At 41.5% G+C, this 24,661-nt stretch overlaps 1 protein-coding gene across 1 annotated transcript in view; it reads right to left on the reverse strand.

Moving 5' to 3' along the window:
- Positions 1-24,661, reverse strand: part of PLCE1 (phospholipase C epsilon 1) — a 273,097-nt gene that overhangs the window by 131,042 nt on the left and 117,394 nt on the right. The window contains exon 3 of the mRNA XM_008696266.2: positions 5,196-5,512. Coding sequence (XP_008694488.1) covers positions 5,196-5,512 — 317 coding nt within the window. The remainder of the gene's footprint in view (positions 1-5,195; positions 5,513-24,661) is intronic.

The following is a 24,661-nucleotide window of genomic DNA, read 5'->3' on the forward strand; positions in this document are numbered from 1 at the left end:
AATTTTAGATGTTGGAAAACGCCAAATTGATCATCATGCACAAAGTATATAAGGGATTCTGTCTGAAAGGACCCAGGTCGAAATAGCCATTCTCTGGCCATATGGTTTACTTATTCTCAGGTTTCTTTCCCAGGAAGTTAAGCTGCACCTTGGCATTCTTTGTAGAGGGGATGGTCTTTAAATGGTTGAACTGAAATCTAGTGAAACATACCAGACAGAAGGAACAAGTAACAACTGAGTGTCACTTTGGGCTGCCTGCATTTGTGTGGCTAGAGAAACAGTCTGATGACTGCTTAGGTTGACCAAACAGAAGGAGGTTGGGGAAGGTCACCCAGGGGAAAGAGCTAAGTAGAATCCCTCCATAGTCTTCTGGGGCCAAATCTTGGGCTCATGACCTTCCCCTGGACCACTGGGTCCAAAAGAGGAGCCCAGATGAATGTTCTTGCTAAAAACTACTCAACAAGCAAAAACTGCTCAGGCAGAGGGAAAAGTGAACCTACTAGTGGCCTTTTGGGCTGAAAACCAATCAGTCTCCAGTCAGAAAAATCAACTATTACACAGAAGAGCATCTGGCAATGGTGTGGGCAGTGGTGGTTATGGAGCCAAAAATTCACTCTGTTGACAAGTCCTGAGGCCCAGCTGTAGAGGCAAACTATGATGAGTTCTGATTTCCAGAGTTATCAATGCGTGAACAATAAAGACAGGAAGAAGAGGCCATATTAAAGAGGCATAAGGTTTGAGAACCAGTGACTCAGAAATTCAATCCCAGAATACCACCCACTACCGTGTTTCACCATTGTCCTCAAGGATGGTGGGGGAAGAAAGGCATGAGAACAAAGGGAGTAAGGATGGTCTTCAATCTTTAATAGCTTCTCATCTCTTCTTAGCTCATGGGCTAAGGTATGCGATCTCTTCAGTGAAGCTAACTACAAAAACATGCCTCTCTGGCTCCTCTAGAAAAGATAAATGGCTCTGGAATTTATTCTAAAAGAAATGAAAAAAAAAAAAAACACAGTAAGATCAAAAGGAATCTGGGCTAGAGGCAAAGGCTGGATAGGGGAAGAAAGTGGGGGGCAAACCCCAAGGAAGATTTGAGACTGTCAAAGTAAGAGACTCTGTGGGTGGCCAGGAAGTGAGGTTGCTCAACCTGAAAAGAGAAAGAAGAACACTGGTTTCTTGGAGATTTAAATCAAGAGTATGACTACTCTAGAGAGATGTCCAGATCAAAAGGGTTCAGGAAGACCTGCTTCCCAAATCAGGCAAAGTAGGACAGAGCTTATCCACCCTCCCACGCCCCATCAAACTACCACTGGCTTCAGGGTGGACACTCTGCATTTTCCATTTACTTGCGAGGATGAAGAGATGACTGCCTTGAAGAAGTCACTCTGATGTGCACCAGTCTTGATGTTAGGCAGGAGAAGGGGGAATGGGGAGAAACACTGCTTCCAAGCCACAATCTAAATTGATTTGCAATGATTTATCTCCTGGCCTTCCTTAATGTAAGCCATTTTTTCAGTTATTTTAGGATTGTACTTTGAATTGCATTTTAACCATATTTTCCTAAGAACAAGTGTTATGCAACATTGCCCAAAAGGCATCAGGGATTTTCTTCCCTTTCCCCACATTACAGTTAAGTCATTGGGTAAAGAGTTGTTAGAATTTGGGAAACTTCTAGCTCAGAATAATGTTCTATTGACAATCAGGTGCAAGCTTCGCCCCTAGACAATGAGTCTTGCTCGTAACAACAACTGGCTGTCTTCTTGTCTGGAATATCCTCCATTCCCTGTGATGTCCCCTCTCTAGACCCCCCATCCCTCAAGGCCCAGGCCCAACCTCCAGAGCTGAGCAGAAGAGAGCTCTGATCACCCACCTAGACATCTCAGCTCCCACATCTGTGCCACTCACATTGCACGGACTTTCTGCCTTTTTTGGTAGTGATTTGTGCCCGTGCCTGACTACAGTTTAAGACTGGTAGCTTCTGGCAGCCGCCGACTGTTACTCATTTTCCTCAGTGCGTATCCACTATGGTGCCCTGCTTCTGAGAAGTGCTGAAAATATGTTCACTGAATAACTGAATGCATAAATAAATGCATTCACCTCTCTTCTAAGTGACTAGCACTCCTGACATGGAGCTAATATTCTCTATCTCGTCTTTAAGATTCTCCAGCCTTCCATGCACTAGGTATTTTCCTCCCACTGAGGAAAGTGCACTTATATTGTGTATCCAATTTTGACAGAGCCAAAGTATGGTCTTATAATGTTGTAGATTTTTATCATAAACTGCTAATTTCTTACTTAAAAGAATATTACGTTTCACACATCAGTGAAAAAAAGAGAAGGCTATAGCAGAGGAGGCGCTCAATAAATAAGTCTTAATGAATGAATGAGTGATAATAGTAAATTAGATACAAATAGAAACAGAAAGAAGAGTAGAAAAAGAAGAGATGCACAAGAGATTTAGAAAGGAAGTAGAAAGAGGGGGGAAAAGGCAAAGGAGACTCAAGATTAAGTAAATTCTCAATCAGCAATTCTGGTTTTACTACAAACTTAACCTTGATAATTTAACAAGCAGAGAGGAGAGGCAAGGCAGTTGGGTTAGAAGAGAGTAGACTATGAAGACAGACATCTGGATTCTGACATTCACTCAGCCACTCTGTGACCCTGAACAAGTGACTCAACCTCTCTGAGCGGACTAGCTTTTATTTTTAACCTTTTATTCTGAAGTAATTTTAGATTTACAGAAAAGTTGCAAAAATAGTACAGAGAGTTCCTGTATACAGTTCACTCAGCTTCTGCTAATGTTAGCATCTTTCATAACCACAGTACCATTATCAAAAGAAGGAAATTAACATTGATCCATTAATACAAATTAAACCATATTCCTTAATAGAATTTCACCAGTTTCCGCATTAATATCTTTTTTCCTAGCCCTGTATCCAGTAGGTTCCCCCTCTGCATTTAGTTATCATGTCTCCTTGTCTCCTCTAGTCTTTGACAGTTCCTCAGTCTTTCCATACCTTTCACGACCTTGATACTTTTGAAGAGTAGACCATCCCTCAGTCTGGGGTTGTCTGATGGCTTTTTTCCTCACGATTAGATTTAGGTCTTTCTTTTCTTTCTTTTCTTTTCTTTCTTTCTTTCTTTCTTTCTTTCTTTCTTTCTTTCGGTGTCAGGAACATCATAGAGATGATGTCATGCCCTTCCTCGTGCACCACAGCAAGAGTTACCTGTCAATATGTCTTCTTACTGGTCATGGTGACCTTGAGCACTTACTTAAGGTGGTGTCTACTGGGTTTTTCCACTGTTCTATTTTTCTTTTTGTAATTAATCAATATTTTATGGAGAGATACTCTGACTTTTTATTTATTTTGTAATCTCTACACCCAATGTGGGGCTTGAACTCATGATTCCAAGACCAAGACTTAAATGCTCTCCCAACTGAGTCAGCCAGGCACCCTTGTGAAGAGATACTTTTAGACTAAGCCAATATCTTGTTTCTCATCATATTTTTGCCAATAATATTAGCATTCATCAGTAGTTCTTCCTTGTAACAATTTGTTGCTGGGGAGTTCTCAAGGTGATTTCCCATTTCTTTCATCCCTCTACATTTATTAGATTCCTTCATAATTAAGAGCTTCCCTTCCCCTCCCATTAACGAATTTATTCATTTATTTTTATCAATATGGACTCAAGAATACTTATTCTACGAACTATAATTCAATACTATTATTTTGTTACTTAAGCTTCACTTTTATCTGTGAGTCAGGGAGAATGGCAATAGCCTCACACAACTATCATGAGGATTAAATAGAATTTAAAAATGTGAAAATGTCCAGTCCAGAGCACTTAGTAAATAAATGCTGGTTCTTGTCCTCCTTTTTCTTTATAGAAGGTAAAGCCACATTACTCTGAAGGCAAGACCCTACTAATAGGCGAAAATCTTAATTTAAGAATTCTCTTTTAATGTAATGGAGCCTTTCTACACTAAGGTATAGAAACCAACTAAAATTTAGCTAGCCCAGTGTTACATACTAGAGGTCATTTCAGATCTGCCTGTAATGACTATAGAAGACTGATTTTTAATCAGTATCCATAATTTGTATGAAAATAGATGCTTGAGAATACTTGAAAACAGACTGTTCTCTTAAGTAGTTTAAGTGTTTTCCCAGAAATCTTGTTTATGTTCTGAAGTTGCTTAGCTAAACTATTTTCAGAGATAGTCCAAAGCATGCCTCAACCCAGCTGTGCTTTGTATCATCACTAACTCTGAATTAGTGAAATCACTGATTAATCTTTGATTCCTGAAGTATGGGGAGTGAATGGAAGAAACTGAAATTTTCTTTCTCTAAAATTAATTTAAAATTAGATTTTTAAAAGTTCAGGCAAGGCAAACTTCAGGTACAATTTAAAACAGCCACAACCACAATGGACGAAGATAAGGTCCTAAGGCTGTGAGAGTGAGTAGGTATGGAAGTTTAAAGCACGACACAACATACGGTAAAATCCACAAATAAAACACTGAAAGTACTGGAACTTCCATTTTCCACCCTGTTTTTATCAGTAGGGAAAATCAAGAACATCAGGAGATTTATTTTAAAAAGCATTTTAGGGGCAGTGTAGTTCACAGGCTCTCAAGTGGACTCCCAGAGGGTCTGTCTTGCTCAGTCTGGGGTGAGGCCAGGTACCACCCCTCAACACAAGCATGATACAGGTGGGAGTGCAGTGGTTTGCAACCCCCGCTCTGGGGCCTGACTACGTAGGTCTGAATATCACTATTGCTACCTACCACCTATGTAACTTTGGGCAAATGACTTCATCTCCTCATGCCCCAGTGTCTTAAAAGCACCTTCAAAGCATCTTAAAAGCAAGGTTGGGGGGAATATTGGAAAATGGGCCTGGGGAGAATATTTTGGCAAGGGAGGGGAGAAAAGGGCAGGCACTCATCCAAAGGGAGAAGGCCCATGAACTTGGTGAAGATAGAGATAAACATAGGAACAGTTAGGCTTAGGGCAGTGACAGGGAGGACGACAATGTGTCTTCGATCTCATTGCTTAGAAACAAAGCAGCCATCACAGAAGTGGCAAGACCAACAGGCAGATGAGACACCAATAGCAGACAAACTGAAAAGGAGAAATACATTTAAAAATCACTTACTAGAGTTTCAATTACAAGTACATCTCCAAGTGATTTCTTACCTCATTAAATCTCATCACCAGATCTTCCAGGGCATTGTGCTCTCCATTCTGGGAGGTAAGAATTGAAGCTGAGATGGATGCTTTGAGGCAGGGCAGGGACGTCTGGCATTCCGGAGTGCCCAAGTCCCGGGTCAAGAAACAAAGGTAGTCAACTGGCAAGACCCTTCGGTAAATGTTCTGTTCCTGCTCCATCAGAATGCTGGCGACTTCCTCTGGGAACTGAATGAGGGGCTGCAGGTCAATCAGCTCCTTGCTGATCCCAGCTGAACTTGAAGGGAGGGCACTGGAATTGGCCATGGAGGTGCCTGGTTGGCGTTCTAAAATAAAGCAACAAAAGTTGTGGTGACACCAAAGTTGATATCTCTACAACAGATACTTACTTGAGAACCATTCAAAATCTTACAGGTTTCTTAACCAAGTTTCCACTTGGTGAATAGCTCTCTACTATCTTTCTTGGCATGGAAACCCTTCTGATAACTGTCCTGCCTGCTTGCTCCTGCCCCCTGGGGGGTAGGGAAAGGCTCAGTTCCCCATTTTTAGAAGGAGCACTGATCTAACACACCATTCTCTGACCAGTTCACTATGACATTTTGCAGAGTAGTAGAAAAGTCGTATGTACTATTTGCTTCCTTTTCCTCCAATGCTAACCATCAGAGTGAAGCGAAATGAGGGTAGGTGTGGGCACTGCAAGCAAGATGCAAGAGAAAAGAAGACTACGGAGGTGGGGGAGGAGGCATGTGGACGCATATGCACATGGTATGTAGATGCGCAGGAGACCCTGGGGACCCAATGCACGCAAGGTCCAACCCTTCATCGTCTACTTGCTGACATTCCACCCTCTAAGACTGATTCTAGCGAGAACCATTTGGGGGTTTGCAGGAACAGAACCACCTATAAAAGTAAGGGAGGAACAGGTAATGAGGAGATGTATCTAAATAAATAAAATAAATAAACCTTATTCCCTGCTCCACAAGCGGCTGTAAGAAGGTGGTGAGAAAGAGAGAGTGGCAAGTGCAGTGCACAGAAGTACCAAATGCGTCCATAGGCTCCAAATTTTTCCCTTAGCACAAACTCGCTTTATTTCACCACTCCATCCATCTGTCTCTTAATTTCCTGCCTATGAGTCAATCATTCATGCATCTACGTAACCATCCATCCGTCCGTCCATCTGCTTAAAATGCTTTGAAAATCTATGATCAGCCCTACAACAGAATATCCCCAAGTTTGACCAGTTTTGTGGTTAAGCTGGGGAAATGGCATGTATTCATGGCACAAGTCCTCTTCCTGGAAACACATGAGGCGCACAGGTATACTGCTAAAGGATCTAAGGGGTCTTCCAGTAAAGAAATCCATTTCCATTGGTTCATCCAGTGGTCCCAGAGCACACTTTATATCACACCTATTAGGCCACTCTGTGAGACTAGTGCCACTTGGAGCCCTTCAGGAAACGCTGCACAAAATGCTCTCCCTCGCCATCCAGTTCACACCTTTTCCTTCCTGGCAGTCCCTCCCTGGCTGGCCCCCCTTCATGCCTCTCCTAGTACTCCATGAGGGGACCACATTCTACTTCCCCAGAATCTTTCTCACATTCCTGATTTCTTAAAACATTCTTGCCGACCCTTTGGCAGAATAATGGCATGGCATTCCTCACTACCAGCTGTCACCTGGCTTGGACACTGGACAAATCATAATTCCTAAGGAAGACTTCATCAATATTCAGACCTCAGCATCCTTGACTCTTTTTTAAATCCCTACTGCAGACAACCTTGGAATCATCACTTCAAAGTGCTCCATCTCTGTAGTACAGAACTCTGAAATCCTTGGCCTTGAATTTGACTGCCTTTTCCCTCCCATCCTTTCTACTAAACCTTCTCTGTCCTTGGCAGACTTCCAGTTCCCTGGTCCTGGTTTGGGTACATGGTCAGCATGTTAACATGGCGCCCACAACACCCAGGATGCCGTCCCAAGTCTCCTTGACTTTCTGCCACGTGTACTTCCCAATCTTCAATCTTAAACTCAACTATCCGTCCTTGGCTTCTGGGCTGCTATGTGATGACACTGACATTGCTGCTACATAGTGATGGGACCCTTGCTAATTTGCATTATCTAACTTCCGCTGGGCCCTCAGGGCAGCTTCAGACTTGACATGAATTTATTTAGTTTTTTCCTAAATTATTCACTGTCTTCTTTACCTCAGCGGTACAGCCTTTCTAGTCTTCTCACACACCCAAACCCACCTTTATTTTCCTTACAGTAGTTTGATGATTTCTTTTTTTTTTAATAGTTTTCACTTGAGTGTAGTTGACACACATTATGTTCATTTCAGGCATACAACAGAGTGATCTGACAAGTTTAAATACGATGCTGTGCTCACCACGAGTGTAGCTACTGCGTTTAATACACTATAATATGTTTACTACACTATGATAACTGTCAAGCATCAGGGACTCCTTCCATTAGTTTAAATGCCTCTATGTGTTCCATTTTCTCCTTCTTCTCTGAGAAAGGTGTGTGCCTCCTCCTCCCCAAGCCCCACCCAGGTCTGTGACTAAGTCTATTCAAATTGCCTCAGTGGTTGTCTCCACCATCATTCCCTTTCTCTCTGCAGATTCTTCTTTGCCTACCCAAGTGTTCGGTTTCCCTTGCCCTTAAAAACAAGCCCATACAACTTCCCTTCTCTCTTAAATTCCAAATCTCCTCTAGCCTTTCCTTCACTGTGTACGTTCTGTGCAGGGCAGTCTACGTTCCTCTGGTCAGTGTGGTGACCGTATCTTCTGATTCAAAACCCAGGCATGCAATCTGCTCAAATTAATAAACCAGTAACAGTGCGGGAGAGAAAAACGGAAACTGAGAGCTCTTAGTTCTTAGACCACCCTGTTGACAGGGCATCTCTGTTGATGGTATGGGCTCTAACGTTCTTCCCTCACCCCATCCTCTCCCCTGCAGCCCACCCGCCACCTCTGAAGCATAGCTCAAGAAAAATTCTTGGTGACATTTGCTGTTTAACTGAGTTATTTCCCTTTTGCAGGAATGCTCTCAGTGACAATCTAACAAAAAATCGTGAGGAGAAAACTGTAAAGTTTGAACAATACTGCTCTCCACTGATGCAAGCCTGATTCTATTTTAAATATATTCCAGTTGGAACTCCCTCTTTTGTCTTCTGTATAGAAATTGTAGTATCCAAATTATTGTTTTTCTGTGATTCTAAAAGGTGAAGGGGTGAGTAAAGCATACAATGATTTATTGTAACCATTTTTATCCATTTTTTGGACCAAACTACCAAGAATCAACTTCAGTGGAAAGCAAGGATTACCAAATTATATTTGGTTCTCTCTATGCTCTTATTTGAAAATAATTAAAATATGGCAAGTGCTCAAATCTACATGGCCTATATGATCTCACTCTCCAACTTTCTAAGTAGTTTAGAAAGTACTGGATTTCCTGAAAATTGACTCAGAATGTGGTCAGATGACAGGCAGACTGCAGCTTCTGGATCCTGATAATTTCTGTACAGTGGAATTAGCCCTATATGGGAAGTCTTCCCAGAAGCAACCAATTCTGAAACATGATTTCCAAGTACAACACTCTATAACACCTAAATCTTGTGAAATCGCTTATCTAATATGTAAGAGAAGAGATAATGTAACAAAAGATATAAATAACCTAAGAAGATATATTATAAACTGCAATTTATCTTGAGATAGGAATCACATGGTGTTACAATGAATAAAAAGAGTCTAGTGACTGGTGAGAAACGGCAATAAAGGAGACCTAAAAAAAAAAAAACAATGAAAGAAGGAAAAAGAAGCATGGTCACTGTAACCCCAATAAATGCCACAGCCCCATGTGTCTCAAGATAAGCATGACTTCACACTCAAAAGAAACACAAATCTGATGTTAGAAACCTTGAAACATAACGGAGACCCTTCGGGTAGGTTTCGTTAAAGCAGAAGTACTCAGGGGTTTTATACCATGCCCCACAAAGAAACATCCCAGAAATCTTGGGACATAATTTTCTGTCTCACAAGTCCCACACTTTCAGCAGCTGAAAGTCCATTTTTTCTCCTTATAACCTCCTCCTTCCCCTTTTCCATGCCACAGGGCCCCAACTCGTGGCTCCGTATCACCATCACACCCTCCTTTCTGCAAGACGGGCAACTCTACAATGGATGGGAGACCATGGCTGTAGCTCTCTGTAGCTCTATGACCCCCTGGCACTTCCTCATTAGTTATGGAGCAAAATGCATAAAGCCCACTAGAGGCTACAGTTCTTCTCTTGTGAAAAGTTTTTAGAAAACATATGGTGAAAAAAATTATCGACCTCAATCACAGTGAAGGTTTGCTCTCAGCTGTGTTCTTCAGTTAAAGCTATTCTACAGTAGAATAGGGCTATATCTCTAGACACGGTCATGACCTGGAAATATTTACCATGGGACATGGTGTCTGCAAGTTCTGTTTCTCTGCTCAAATATTAGCTTCCCGAACTAAGGATTTTACATGGATTAATTAAGGAGGTAGACAGTAGTAGGATGTGAGGCTCACATGAGGTCACAGAAGAAGTAAGCCGGGAGATGCGATTTGAATCATGGTCTACTGGACTTAAGAACTCATGTTCCTGATCACTCAGCATATGGCCTCATGGAACAACAGAATGCCACGCTCTCATTTTGATTTTTAGAAGCATCTCGAGGGATACTAGTCAGCATAAATCAACTTCTTGTGCTTGTTTCCTTGGAATGATCTGATAAAATAAACTCTTCAAACTCCAAAGATAAAGGGTTTGACCCTAGAGGGTGAACATTTCTCCCTCTTATTCAGTCTGGAGCCATTACTTCAACCACCACAACTACATTAGAAAATAGCACCCAGAAACCTAAGGTGCCCTTTCCTTTCCTTCTTATAAGTTCAAAACAACGTTCCCATGCTTTAAACCAGTATTTTCCAAAGAGCATTACACTGAATTTATGCAGAACATGGTTCCTTCGCTATAATTCAGAGACATACTGGGTTAAACAAATTTAAACAAGATTCTGCCCCCACAGTCCCAACTGTAACTGCAGGATTTCTCAGAGCCTTTAATAATTGCCAAAGGCGGACTATACTAGGATAGCACACAGTAGGTCTCTTCAATCTTATCTATATATCATTTACGTGGGAATTACAGCCCCTTCAGAACTACAACACCCTCAGTGATTCTCAATGGGGGAACAGGGCTTAAGGTGTTTGTGAGGTTAGTTAGTGTCCAAGGAACTCCGGTCTGCCTTGTTGCTGGAACTCTATGTAAAGGTCAGAGGGTGAGAGACACTGTGGCTCATTTAGAAAACTTCAGGTTACTCCTGATGGCTGCAGCATATATTAGGAGAGACGGAGCATCACTGTAGAAAATAAGGAATGAAGCTTTATTTTCCAGAAGGCACCACAGAACAGGTGTGGCCCATGAAGAAACCCTGTGGGTAGTGGGAGGATCAAAATATCTATGTAAAAATATATCACCCTAGACTTTGGGGTCTCTGGTTGGATCTAGGCAATCACTCTGTCTCCAGGAGGGAAATCCCGCTCATAGCTTCTCTTAAGTGGCATCCCTCACTGCCATCCCCGGAGTCCTCTCATTCCTGGCTTCCTGTCTGGTAATCAGAAAGCCCTCAATTTTGATTATAAGCTACCATTTCCAGGGGCTGTCTGCATATTGTGCAGTCCAGAAATATCCAGAAAAGCCTCTAAACTTGGTAAGCACTTTTCCTTGGTAACTGGTCACCCAATGCCCTGGGGTACGGTGCCACTGGGGAACTCCCTGCCCCCAAAATCCACCCCCTCCCTCAGAGTTAGCACTTGCTCAGAAATGCTAGTTTGGGTCCAAGCTCATGGAAGAGCCTCAGGCTTAGGCTGGAGCCCAGCAAAACCTGCCACTTCCCATTTATTTCTCTTTTTGCTTTTTGGTCCCAATCAAAACTAAAAGCATTTGGTCTTTCTTGCAGTGCCTCACATGAAAACCTAGAGTTTACCAAGGAATCTCATATAATCTCTTGCGTAATGTGAGGATGTCATGACAAGCAGGCATTGCTAATGTTATTTTTTACAAACCTTGAGTTAAGTTGCTATGTGAGTTGCCCAAGAACCCAGTCCGTGAGTGGTCAGCCCTTGAACTGGCAAAAGAAGTTTCTGGCTCCTGGCCCATTGCTCTTCATTACCCCAAGCCAAGCCTGAGTTACCTTGGGTGTGATCTGTGCCCAAGGGCCAGCCTTATTAGCCAGTGCATCTGAATAGGTCAAAGAAAGGCTCAAGTAGAAAGTCCATTCATTCATTTATTGAGTGCCTACTATGTGTGAGACTTTGTCTCAGGCTACACTGCGTTGGGATTTAGCGAACAAGAAAAGATCCTTTGTTCACATACAACATTCTAGGAGAGGAGACAGATAATCAATATAATGCAGGGTGGGGGAGGAGGGAAATGGGGGATGGGGGGCGAAGGTATAATATTACATAGCATATACTAACTAGAATGTTAGCAATTTCATCAAGGATTTTTGCAAAATTTTTAAAAACTTTATCATCCAGGATGCCCTCCGCTAATACCCTAAGCCTTTTCTAGCTCCTCACCTACCCCCTGCTCCTCACCATTTATTAGCTCTTGGCACCAAGAAACTCATTTAATTCTTACAAAGAATGCTGTAAGGCAAGGGTGATTATCCTTAGTCTATAGATAGCAAAACAGAGACAGATGTTAAGTGTCTAAAGACACTCTGCAACTGAGACGGGAATGGAACTGCAACTCAGCTCTGACTCCAAAGGTCAGCCCTCTGTTAATCTCAGCATTTTGAGGGATCTTCTGCAGGGAAGATGGAGTCCTCCAATTTCCTGCCGAGTCTGTTGGGGGGGGGGGGAGCCACAGGCCCTCGGTGGAGTCATTTGCCCCCAGGATAGTAAACCAGGATTTAACTGCAGTGTCGACCTCTCCAGGAGTGGGATTTTAAGCCAGTCTGGAATTTTCTGGTCAGCACCCAGGAGATCATCTGTCATGTGGGCTCTCTCTATTGCCCCCCACCCTACACAAAGATGAGGTAATCCACCTAATAAGACCCCCTGCCCTTTCCCCTAAGGGAAGGTGATCTGGCTTGAAACAACCCTTCTTTTCTTTTACTAATAACCTCTTAACTCAGCCACCTCAGCTCCCTATAAAAACCGTCCATTTTGTACAGCTTCACTTGCCAGTTGGGACGCTGTCCGATTCACAAATCAGTCACTTAATAAAGCCACTAAGACCTTCAATTTACTCAGTTCAATTTTTATTGTTTAATAGCAGGATTATACTTTATAGGAATCTGACTTCAATGAAAAATAGAGCACGGTACTTGTGTTGTATTTTGATGGTAATTTAGCATTTGTTTGTGTGTTTGTTTTTGAACCAAGGTAAACCTTTGGGAGGACCTGCTTTGTAGCTCTGTTTCGGAAACAGTACTTTTCATTCTCATTCTCCATGAGTGCTGGTGAAACGGGCATAAGCTTTCTGGGAAGGTATACACAGTATACCCTTTGTCCTAGCAATTCCACTTCTAGGATTTTATCTGACAGAAATTCTTGCAAAATTATAGACAAACTGAGGTAAATTTATAGGTACTGATATTGACATTTTTTTTCATGATAAATTTAGGTTAAAAAATACCGCATTGAGAACAATGAAATATGATCCTATTGGAGGAAAAATGATTTTACAAATGTAGGTATATGTTTGCATATCTGTCCAGTACACGTCAAACTAATAACAATGTTTATAGATTGCAAATTTTGTTTTAACTTTTTTCTACTGTACCATATGACAATACTTACAAAAATATATCAAAATGATATCTGAAAAAATCATACAGAGAAAAAAACTCAAATCTTCTCACGGACATAGCTGGTTCAGCATCTGCGCTGTTCAGATTTTTTTCCAATAAATACAAAAAAAGTTACTTCAAATTAAAATTAGGGAAGAAAGTAGAAAAACTTTTTATCCTATCTACTGTATCCATTTTTCTTTGATTTGATTAATTTTGTAGACAGTCTGCTTATTTTTTTTTTTAAGTTAAGCATTAGGTTCATCAACTGCACATTTAACAGACATTGAGTGGTACAATTCCAATTATAAAATAAGACAGGAGAGGAAGGATGTTGATTTCTTTTTATAAAAGATTTAGAATTGGCTTAAAGACACCAATCTCAGGCAGAGTTGAAAATTGCTTTTCAACAGGGAAGTAAATGGGTTTAAAGAAAGGCTGGGTAATTGGTGATTCTTTCTCATTATCTGTTATTGGTTTTCAGAGTAACAGATCAATCCTGCAACAAATGTGTCTGGCTTGTCCTCGGTACTACCACGAAAAAGATTAAGTTCACGAAATCAACGAAGCATATTATTTCTAACTTGGTACTTAAAACAAAACAAAACAAAACAATATGCCTAGATTGAAAATTAAGCCATATTCAGATAAAACAGTTTAGTGGACTGAAAAACCTCAGAGCAGGAAAAAATCTGACAATTCTTATTAATAAAAATAACTTCTCGAATAAAAATAACACTCGAATTTCCAAAGATACATGAGTTCACTGTGAAAGTATCGAAAACATAAAGAAACATTAAGAGGAAAATTAAAATAATCAATAATCCCATACCCAGAGATATTCTCTGTTAATATTTCTGTTGCATCTCATGTGTTTGATTTTTTTCTATAAATACACACAGTATTTACCAAGTAAGGGATTAGAGCACATACTTTTTTCTAACCTTTTAAAAAAACTTACTCTCCAGTGCACATTTCCCCAGCTCTAAACTAGCTTTCTAATATTTTTAATGGCTCTCTAGTAGTCAATGTTATGTTTAAAATGTCTTACCATCTTAAATAACACTGTGATAAAGGACATTGTAAATACGTCATATTTGCTTATTATGTTATCTGCTAACATTGAAAGAGAGAAGTCCCTACCCATTTTGGGAAACTTCCAGGCAACAGAAGTTTCTTTTCTTTTTACAGTACATCATCTAAGTGTTTTTTTTTTTTTTTAAAGATTTTTTTTAATTTATTCATTTGACAGAGATAGAGACAGCCAGCGAGAGAGAGAGAGAGAGGGAACACAAACAGGGGGAGTGGGAGAGGAAGAAGCAGGCTCATAGCAGAGGAGTCTGATGTGGGGCTCCATCCCATAACGCCGGATCACGCCCTGACCCTAAGGCAGACGCTTAACCGCTGTGCCACCCAGGCGTCCCTATCTAAGTGTTTTATCAGTGTCTCTCACTGACTATCCATCTATTTCTGACGACTTTGGGTAAACAAAATTAACTGACCTGAAATTCATATGGCAAGCTGGGATATGGTGTTGTGAAAATGGCATTAGTAACTCAAAGGTAATAAGAGGGAAGTTTGGAGTGTTGGTGACAATCTAATACCCTTCTACTCAGCAGCACATTCTTCAGGGATGGTTGACCCAGGAGATGTGGATGATTCTAGAACCGAATCCATGCAGGCCACCTGAACTCAAGTCTGACCTGGCTGGGCTACTTAAACATACACTAATTACCCTTAAGGGATCTTGTGTCTCTATGTTACAATTATAACCATCAATAATAATAATCACAAATCAATTATTAAATAATATATAATAATGACTGCTTATTATATTATTATTGTTTTTTAAAAACTTTATTTGTCAGAGAGAAAGCACATGCAGGGCGTGGCAGGCAGAGGGAGAAAGAGGCTCCCTGATGAGGAAGGAGACTGATGCAGGACTCGATCCCAGGAGCCTGGGATCATGGCCTGAGCCGAAGGCAGACGCTTAACGAACTGAGCCACCCAGGCGTCCCATCTCTTACTATATTATTAAGAAACAGATAATACCTAATACTTACTATGTACTAGTATCTACAGAAATCCTACTCGGTGCTCACAACCACTCTGTGTGGATGGCACAGCACGCTACGCTATCAATATCCCCATTTTAGCTCATGGGGACAGAGGCTAAGGAACTTGCTCAACATCACACTGAGATCAGCGATGGAACCAGCACCACATCAGACTGACACCAAAGCCCAGGCTCCACCCATCACCACCCTCCACTGACGTGAAGATTCTGTTCCTTAGTGTGTCTGTTAAAACTGAATCTGACATTTTCTTAGTGGTAGGTAAATCAAGCTGGACTCAGACCAAACGCTGGGGCTGGAAGGAACTACAGGGGTAGTCGGGATGAATTTTCCGCACTTTACAAATGAGGAAACTATGCCTCTGAGAGGTCAAGCTTCTTGCCCAAGGTCACAGAGCTGATTAGGACCAAGCTGGACTAGAATCAGACCCTCTACTCCCAGTCCACAGTACTTCTTCTCCACACCGCTGCCTCCCTACTTGGTGTGGCTAGAATCTCAGGAGCTGTAAATGCTTGGGGGATTCTCCTCCAGAGGAAAGTGACGGCACAGTCCAGTGGTTATGAGTGAGGTCTTGGGACCACACAGCTGTGGGGTTGCACACCAGCAGGTCTGGTGTGGCACCGACTTGCTGTGTGATCTCAGGTAAGTTCTCAACAACCATGTCACAGTGATGATGGGAAAATAAAAATGAGAAAATACATGTAAGAGGCTTAATACATATTCAGCTCTCAGTAGTTAGTCATTTTTATCATCATCATTAAGTCACCATTTGAAAGAGGAAGAAGGAATTTTGGGGCCTTTCATCTTAGAAGCCAGAGGAAGAGACTGTCGTGTATCAAATCATTTCAGGCTATGGAAACTTTTGCTTTGTTTTTATAACCTGCAACTTGTACCCTCTGGTGTGGTGCCTACCACAATAAAAAAAAAGATTTTTTTTTAAAGATCCCTAATGATACCTCATTTGTTCATATAAAAAGAAATGTCTGTAAATCTTGCTATACATTGTACTAACAGATAACCCAATTTAGAAACGCCCCTCCACCAAACACCCTGCTGTTCCCAGCTCTGTAGCTCTTCCCTCTGTAAAGAGAACGTTCATATCCCTTCTAGCTTGGCATTATCAGCAAACCCCATCAAGATGTCAGGGCAGTCTCAGAGTTAAATCTTCCCATGCCAAAATATCACTGGGCTATTTATGTCCATTCTTTCTTTTAAAATAAGATATCATCCACATACCATAAAATTCAGTTTTGAAAGTGTACAATTCAGTGTTTTTTAGTATATTCATAGAGTTGTACAACTGTCACCCTAGTCAACTTTAAAACATTTCATCACCCCCTGTACACATTAGCAATCATTCCCCATGCCTCACCCCCTTTCCTGGGCCATATCAGCCCCTGACAACCATTATTGTACCTTCTGACTCTATGGGTTTGCTTACTTTGTATATTTCATGCAACTGAATTATATAATATGTGGCCTTTTTTGTCTGGGTTCTTCCACTTACAATGTTTTCCAGGTTCATCAACATTATAGCATAAATCAGTATCTCATTTATTTTTATATGGCTGAATAATATTCCATTTTATGCATATACCAAATTTTGTTTATCTATTCATTTGTTTGTTTATCTATTCATTTGTTTACCTATTCATTTGTTGGACAATCAGATTGTTTGCAATTTTTGGCTAATGAACTTTTTTTTTAGCATGAATAATGCTATTATGAATAACTGTGCAAAAACTTTTATGTGAATATTTCTTCATTTCTCGTGGGTAAATACCTAGGAGTAAAATTGTTAGATCATATGGTAACTTTCTGTTCAGCATTTTTTTTTTTTTTTGAAGAATGCCCAAACTGTTTTCTACACTGGCTGAACAATTTACATTCCCATCATTAGTGTATGGGGCTCCAATTTCTCTACCTCCAGGTGAACATTTGTTTTGTTTTGTTTTCTTTTTTTTTTAAATTATAGCCATCCTAGTGGCTATGAAGTGGCATTTTATGGTTCTGATTTGCATATCCCTGATGACTAATGATGTTGAGCATTTTTTCATTTGCTTATGGGTCATGTGCATATCTTCCTTTGAGAAATACCTATTCAAGTCCGAGAAATTTTTGAATTGGATTGTTCATCTTTTTGTTGTTGTTTTATACATATTCTGATATTAATTTCTTATATATGTAATTTGCAAATATTTTAACCCATTCTGTGGGTTGCCTTTTTATTCCACTGATAGTGTTCTTTGAGGCACAAAAGCTATACATTCTGATGTAGTCCAATTTATCTATTTTTTCTTTTGTTGCTTGTGCCTTTGGTGTCATATCCGAGAAATCATTGCCAAATTCAATGTCATGAAGCTTTCCCCCCGTGTCTCATAGTTTTAGGTCCTACATTTAGGTCTTTGATCCATTTTGAGTTAATTTCTGTATATAGCGGAAAGTAAGGGTCCAGCTTCATTTTTTTACATATGTATATTCAATTTTCTGAGCACTATGTGTTGGAAAGACTCTCTTTTCCCCCACTGAATGATCTTGGCACCCTTCTCGAAAATAATTTAGGCAGATATGCTAAGGTTTATTTCTCAGCTCTCTATTCTATTCCATTGATCTATATGTCTGTCATTATGCCAGTACTGCACTGGTTTGATTACCATATATTTACAGTAAGTTTAGAAATCAGAAGTGCGAGTCCTCCAACTTCATTCTGCTTTTAAAAACTTATTTTGGCTGTTCTGGTTCCCCTTGAAAGTCCATATGAATATTAGAATCAGCTCATTAGTTTCTGCAAAAAAGGCAGCTGGAATTTTGATAGGGATGACACTGAATCGGTAGACTGCTTTGGGGAGTACCGTCATCTGAACAGTATTAGTCTTCTAATCCATGAACATAGGATATCTTTCCATTTCTTCATGTCTTATACAATTTCTTTCAACAATGTTTTGTAGGTTTTAGTGTACAAATCTCTCAATTCTTTTGTTAAATTTACTCCTAAGTATTTGATTGGTTTTGATAGTCCTGTAAATGGAATTGTTTTCTTAACTTCACTTTCCAATTTTTCGTTCCTAGTGTACAGAAATACAACTGAGCTTATCTTGCAACTTTGCTGAACCAATTTATTAGTTCTAATAGTGTTTCAGTGGATTCCTTAGGATTTTCTACATATAAGGCCATGTTATCTGATAATAAAGATAGTCTAACTGCTTCCTTTCCAATCTGGATGCCTTTTATTTTTTTTCCTTGCCTAACTGCCCTGGCTAGAATCTCCAGTATAATGTTAAATAGAAGTGGTGAGAATAGATATTTTTGTCTGGTTTCTGATTTTAGGTGGAAAGCTTTCAGGTTTCTACGATTATGCATTATGTTAACTGTGGGTTTTTTATAGATGCACTTTGGAAGGCTGGAGATGTTCCCTTCTATTTCTATTTTGTTGGGTGTTTTTTCATAAAAGGGGGTCAGATTTTGTCAAATGCCTTTTCTGCATCTATTGAGAGGATCATGTGGTTGTTATCCATTATGCTATTAATATGGTGTATTACTTTGATTGGTGTTCATACCTTTTAACTGTCCATTCAGTTTTACATTACATGTTTAAGAACAGTCTAAGAGGAGCCTTGTACAAGACTACCATACATTTACTGTCTATCTGCAAGCCCAGCCCTAAACTGGACCTGTACATTGGACAAGAACAGATGACAAACTGGGACGTGACTGTAACCATGACTTCACATCACAAACACTCTGATATTTTTAAAAATTATGTTTGTTTTAAAGGAAATATATATTTTTAAAATTCATGTTGAACATGTAATCTGTATTATTGTTTGTTATTCTAATCACATTTTCAACCCTTGACGATATGAGTATCAATTAAAATAGCTCTATGACTTAAAAGAAAACTGGTGCATGTTATTTCTGATTTAGTACATATTATTGCAGAAATGACCTGGACCAGACTTTAGATAGGTCAAAGTCACTTAATAAGAAAAACACATATGGACCTGGAAATTTTTTTTTCCTTAAAAGGCAATAATAATGGTACTGATAATATTACCTGCTAACACTTTACTTAATTATCTCCTTTAGCCCTATCAGCAACACTGTGGCCTAAGTAAGATTAGTATTCCATTTTACAGGGATGGAAACTCAGAAAGGTTAAGTGACATGCCTCTTTACTCACAGGTAGTAGATAGTGAGGCCAGGATTATACTTTGGGTACCTGAGGTTAATTTATGCATAAATTCAAACTGTTGATTTCCTCTTTTCAACCGAAATGGGACCAAAACCCGGAAAGTCATAGGATTCACACTGCCTCACTTGTTAACCAAGTACTATTTCAAGTCAAGTACTCATTACGTACTTTCTGTGGCAAGTTAATCCACTAGTGGATGAGGCTGTACAGGAACTGTTTTGTAGTTACTTATGCAGTTAATGGCTTTTTGACTATGTTTGATGATGTAAGTAGAAGATATTAATTGACAAAATCAAACCCAACTTAACAGGAAAAAATGGCTATGCCACAGTAGCTAACAATAGATTTGAGGACATTATAGCTTGGTGCATTAAAATCAACAGAGAGTTGTTATGTAGTGTGAGCTTCGTAATCCCCAACTCTAAGGCCAGCATCATGGACCTTCTTGAGTCCTGGCTCAGGGCACTATACTATCTGGCTTTCCTCTTAACTCTCCAGTCATGGCAGTGGTTTATGCCCCTTCTTGCAGCCCCTCAGCCTGAACTGTACATGTCTCAGTCCTCTGCTTGTCTCTCTCTCTCCCCTCCAAAAAAGCTCATCTCAAGCTGTCACCATCACAGCTAAGCAAATGACTTGCAAATGTATAATTCCAGTTCTGACCTCTCACTCAGATCCAATGCTGATGCTTTTGGGAGCGTCTCCTTGAACATTCCGGCATCTCAAAGTCAAGATACCCAAAATGGATATACTTCTCACTTTCTTTTTATGGTACCACTTTCATCTCCCCAGGTCCCAAACCTTGGAGGCATCTGTTATTCTTCAATGTCCTGGGAAGGGCTCAAATTCATTCATTCACCAGTTGTCCCAAGAATTGGTCCCTTCCATCTCATTTTCATTGTTTTCTCTCAACTATCACTTGCGTGGATGTCTGCAACAGCCTCCTGATTGTCCTCAGCTGTGAGAGACCAAGAAGCATCCTTATAAAATCCTTTTTCGGCCAACATCTGAGGGGTCAGAAAGGCCATTTGGCCTTGGAAGGTGATGTCCACGGTGGCAGTGGGAGATGGGAGAAAGGTGGAGGCCAGCCCAATAAAATGTGTAAAGAAAACACACAGGTTTATACATGTCCTGGAGAAACCTCACACTTCCTTCCTAAGGTCAGTTCCTTTCTGATTTGGTATAAAACAGTCATAGGAACTGGAAGAACAGCTGTTGGCCTCTCTCCCATGAGTCTGAGCAGCAGAGACAAAGGAGGTGCTGGTGCCTACCACCGGACACGGACAGTCCCGGCTGATTCGCATCGGTATCCGTGACTTGCTGCGGCACTACTGCCAGGTCTCCCTGTACAAACCAGGGCTTCACGCCTAAGGGCACCTTCATTCATATGCCTCCTGCTGGAAAAAGGGGGGGGGGAATAAGGAGGAGGTGAAGGAGGAGCCCTGGGCTCCAGATGCAACACAGGAAAGTGCTCCGGGGCCAGGTCTCTGAAGTGGGATGGAGCCAAGTTCAAATCCCTGCTCCTCACTCTCGAGTTGCTTAACCCTGTAATTAATCTTTCAGAGCAGACCAGGCCATCTGCTCATCTTCCTGTGAACTCCTAGCTGAGAAGGAGATCAAACACAGCAAAGAGATGAAAAGCTGAGGAAAATAAATTTTCCTAAACTCCTCACAAGTAAAATATCATATATGGAATGAATACTTTGGCAAATCTCTGAGGTTGGAAGGGGGTGGGATCACCATGAGGTTCCCTAAATGTCTTCTAAAACAGGACCATTCACTCAGCCTAACAGAGGCTTGGGTTTGTGGACTGGGGCAGGGAAATCTGGAGCCAGAAGGGAAATGGCTCAGGACAACAGAGGGTAAAGCTACCTGCTGTCTTTCCCCTTCTCAATTTCTTAAGGGAAATTTACAGGGGCACCAACTTATAGCCTCCAAGTCTCAGTTTTCTCGTCTTTGAAATGGGGGGCATGATCCTACCTCACCAGGTTGTTTTTGGAATTTCCTAAGATGTACATAAAGCACTCAGCATAGTGGCCGGCCCATTAATGGAAGACATGCATGTGTCCACGTGAACTCTAAGCAGGTTGTCATATACACTGGGAGTGTGTTCTCTTTACTTGTTTGTAGGCACATGAGGGTTGGCACAGGGGGAAACAGGTCATAAATACACATAAGACATATGGCTCCTTCATTCTGTTAAAGGCCCAATTACTCACTGGTGTGTTATTTCTTTCAGGGTGACTTCCTTTTTAAATACGGTTACGGATATAAATATAAATAATACAAGGAGATTATATTCTCTGACAGCTGGTGGATCAGATCTAATTACTCTAATTTCTTCACCTAAAGGGACCCAATGGGCTAGCCCCGTGGTGTCTAAAGGAACAATCACAAACTGGAACTGCACTCTGGCCACTCTGAGTGAGTGTTACACTTGTTGACCACTAGTCCTGGGCACCAAAGAGAACTCCCAACATCTTTATCAATGGAGAGCATTTTGAGGTCTTTTTAAGTTGACCTAGACCAAGGGACTGAGGATAGCAGGTAGGGGAGAAAAGATTAAGGTTGCAGGAGCAGTGGGCAGCAAAGCTAGGACTTGAACCCATGTTGTTACCTGAGGAGTCCATTGTTTAAAATAATGCAGATCCTGATTCATGAGGTCTCAAGTGAGGCCCAAGATTTCTGCTGGTTCTGGGACCACACCTTCCGGTGAGGGTTGGTGCTGGTGAAGTCCTTCCAATAGTTTATGGCACGTCCTTCCTGATTCAGTCAATGGCAATTATCATCATTTCTGTTGTGTGTGATACTTGAACTCAGGGAGCTGGAGGTGGCTCTCAGAAACTGGGAAAGTGCATTTGGGTTTTGCAGTCCGTTTTCTGTGAATTTGACCGGCTCACATCAGTGCTCCAGCATTCAAAGGCAGATTCAGGCAGAGCGGGTGAACTGACACCTCTTCAGAGCTGAGGGTCAGACCTCAAAGTACAGTGAAATGAAGATGCAGGAGAACAGGAAACAAACACGGTGCGTCCTGCATGTGGCAGCAAGCAAAGGGTGCGGTGGGAGGCTGGGGTCTTTGCTCCTGCTCCAGGACGGGGGACGGACCTGGCAGGGAAGCTCTTGGCCCTCAAAAGGTGAGTTAGCTCTCTTCAGGCAAAGGTGGGAGACAAAGAAGCCATGAGACACAGGTGCCTTGAGGCGGCTTTCAGAGAGAACCTGGAGTCTTGCTACTCAACAGGAGGGCCTTGCCTGGAGGCAGTAACTGCATAGTAGGGAACCTGATAAACCTTCAGAATCTCACCCCACCCCAGTAAATCCAAATCTGCATTTCAACAAGTTTCCCAGCAGACACATATGCACGTGACAGTGTGAGAAGCTCATGTCTCAAGGAATCTCGTTGCAAGTGGCTGACACAGAAACATCCAGAGTAGCGGAGGATGAGCTGGCTGGCTTCACAAACCTCACCCAGGGCCACAAACACAGTCATCATCCATCATTGCAATTATTAATGGTAGTAGCAAATGCAGCTTACATTTGTATAATGGCTTACAGTCAACAAAGCAGATACCTCTGCATTCCTTTGATTTACAGGACAAGCCTACTATTTCCACTTCGTGGATACAGAAAACTAAGGCTTGGAGAGACTGAATAATCAAATCTGAGGTCCCCCAGAGTGGCACTTTGAAATTGCACTTCAAAAATCCATTTCAACAAAGAAGCCTAAATCAAAGTTATTTTATTATACATTGGTCACTTCATAAATACACGGTTTCTCATTAATTTGTACTGAGTAATAGAAAAGATTAGTCTTAGTCACTATTTTTAAAGCAAAACAGGCTTTTTGATTTTAGGCTCAAAGTGATAAAGATATAAGAAGGATTTTTCTGAAAAACAACATCACCAGTATTTGTATCCAGGTAGGCAGCAAGCAGTCACCCCTGGGAACTCTAGTTGTGCTAGAAAGGTGCTCTCTCTAGGTAGCCCTGGGTCCTTTCTCAGTGCCAGGCACTGTTGTCTGGGCCTCCTACACCTTAATATTGCTGTCTCCAGCCCCCAGCAGAGCACCTGCAGAGAGGAGAGCTCAGTAACTGTCACCCAATAAACACATAGAGAGATTGATAAGCACAAAGGAGTGTGACGCGGCCCAAGGTCAAAGGGATCCAAGACCTGGGGCCCTCTGCGGAAAGGTCAGAGGTTCTGGGAGGGATGCGGCAGCCATGTCTGCAGACCCTTCCTCAGATAACTCATGTAATCTCTCCAAGTCCAGACATTCAGGGAAGAAGCAAAGGATGGGAAGAACAGGAAGTCCTACAAGTGGAATCCATTGGCAAGGCTGATCTGGGACCCACTTTTGATAAATGAGGAGGGAAGTCTGTGTTTGGCTGGAGATCACTATTTTGGTCCATCTGTATACCTTTCCCTGCCCCTTCTGGATCCATTTCTCTTCCTTTCCTTTCATCCATTCCTTTCCTCCTCCCTTCCTCCCATCCTTTCTCTCTTTTCCCTTTTTTTTTTTTAAGATTTTATTTATTTATTTGACAGAGATAGAAACAGCCAACGAGAGAGGGAACACAAGCAGGGGGAGTGGGAGAGGAAGAAGCAGGCTCCCAGTGGAGGAGCCTGATGTGGGGCTCGTTCCCAGAACGCTGGGATCACGCCCTGAGCCGAAGGCAGACGCTTAACCGCTGTGCCACCCAGGCGCCCCTCTCTTTTCCCTTTGAAAGGAAAAGTTGGCATTAAAAATTCCAACTTTCTCATGCCTGAGCTAGAGAAGGAGAAGAAGGGATTTATCTGTGCATTATTCCACTGTGCAAGCTAGGAAGATTAGAGAGACTTTCCAGGCAGGTGAGGTGTTGTATGTGGCTGATGCAGCTTGGAATCGTGGGGAGGAGAGGGTGGGGATGGGAGAAATGAGCTCTGAAAGCCAAGAGCCAGGAAGAGCTGCCATCCAGAGCCCCCTCCTGCTGGGGTCTGCTTTGACTTGGGGCCCACCCACAACTCCAGACAAGCCTCTAGACCAGGGTGCCCTTCACAGCTCCATTTCCCACAGTCCCCTCCAGGTTCCCTTGCTCCCCTCCTGCCAAATCTGACCTGTTCCTTGCTAGTCCCGGTCTGGAGAACCATTCTGTAGCTAAGCCTTTGTTCTCGGTATCTCTGGAATGTCTTCTTTGTCCCATCTCCATCTTTTTTGGTCTGTTTGTTTTTATTTTTGAGAGTGTACTAATCACCTTATATTCATTAGATTCATTTATTTTATACCATTCTAATTCTCTGAGGCTAGTATCTGCACTATCCCCATTTTACAAGCAAGATGATGAAACTTAGGAACAGAGGAGGTAAGTCATCTGCCCTGGGTCACACAGCTTGTATATGGGATTTAGGTTTGTC

Source organism: Ursus maritimus, unplaced genomic scaffold, assembly GCF_017311325.1.
Source record: "Ursus maritimus isolate PB19 unplaced genomic scaffold, ASM1731132v1 scaffold_7, whole genome shotgun sequence".
Lineage (NCBI taxonomy): Eukaryota > Metazoa > Chordata > Mammalia > Carnivora > Ursidae > Ursus > Ursus maritimus.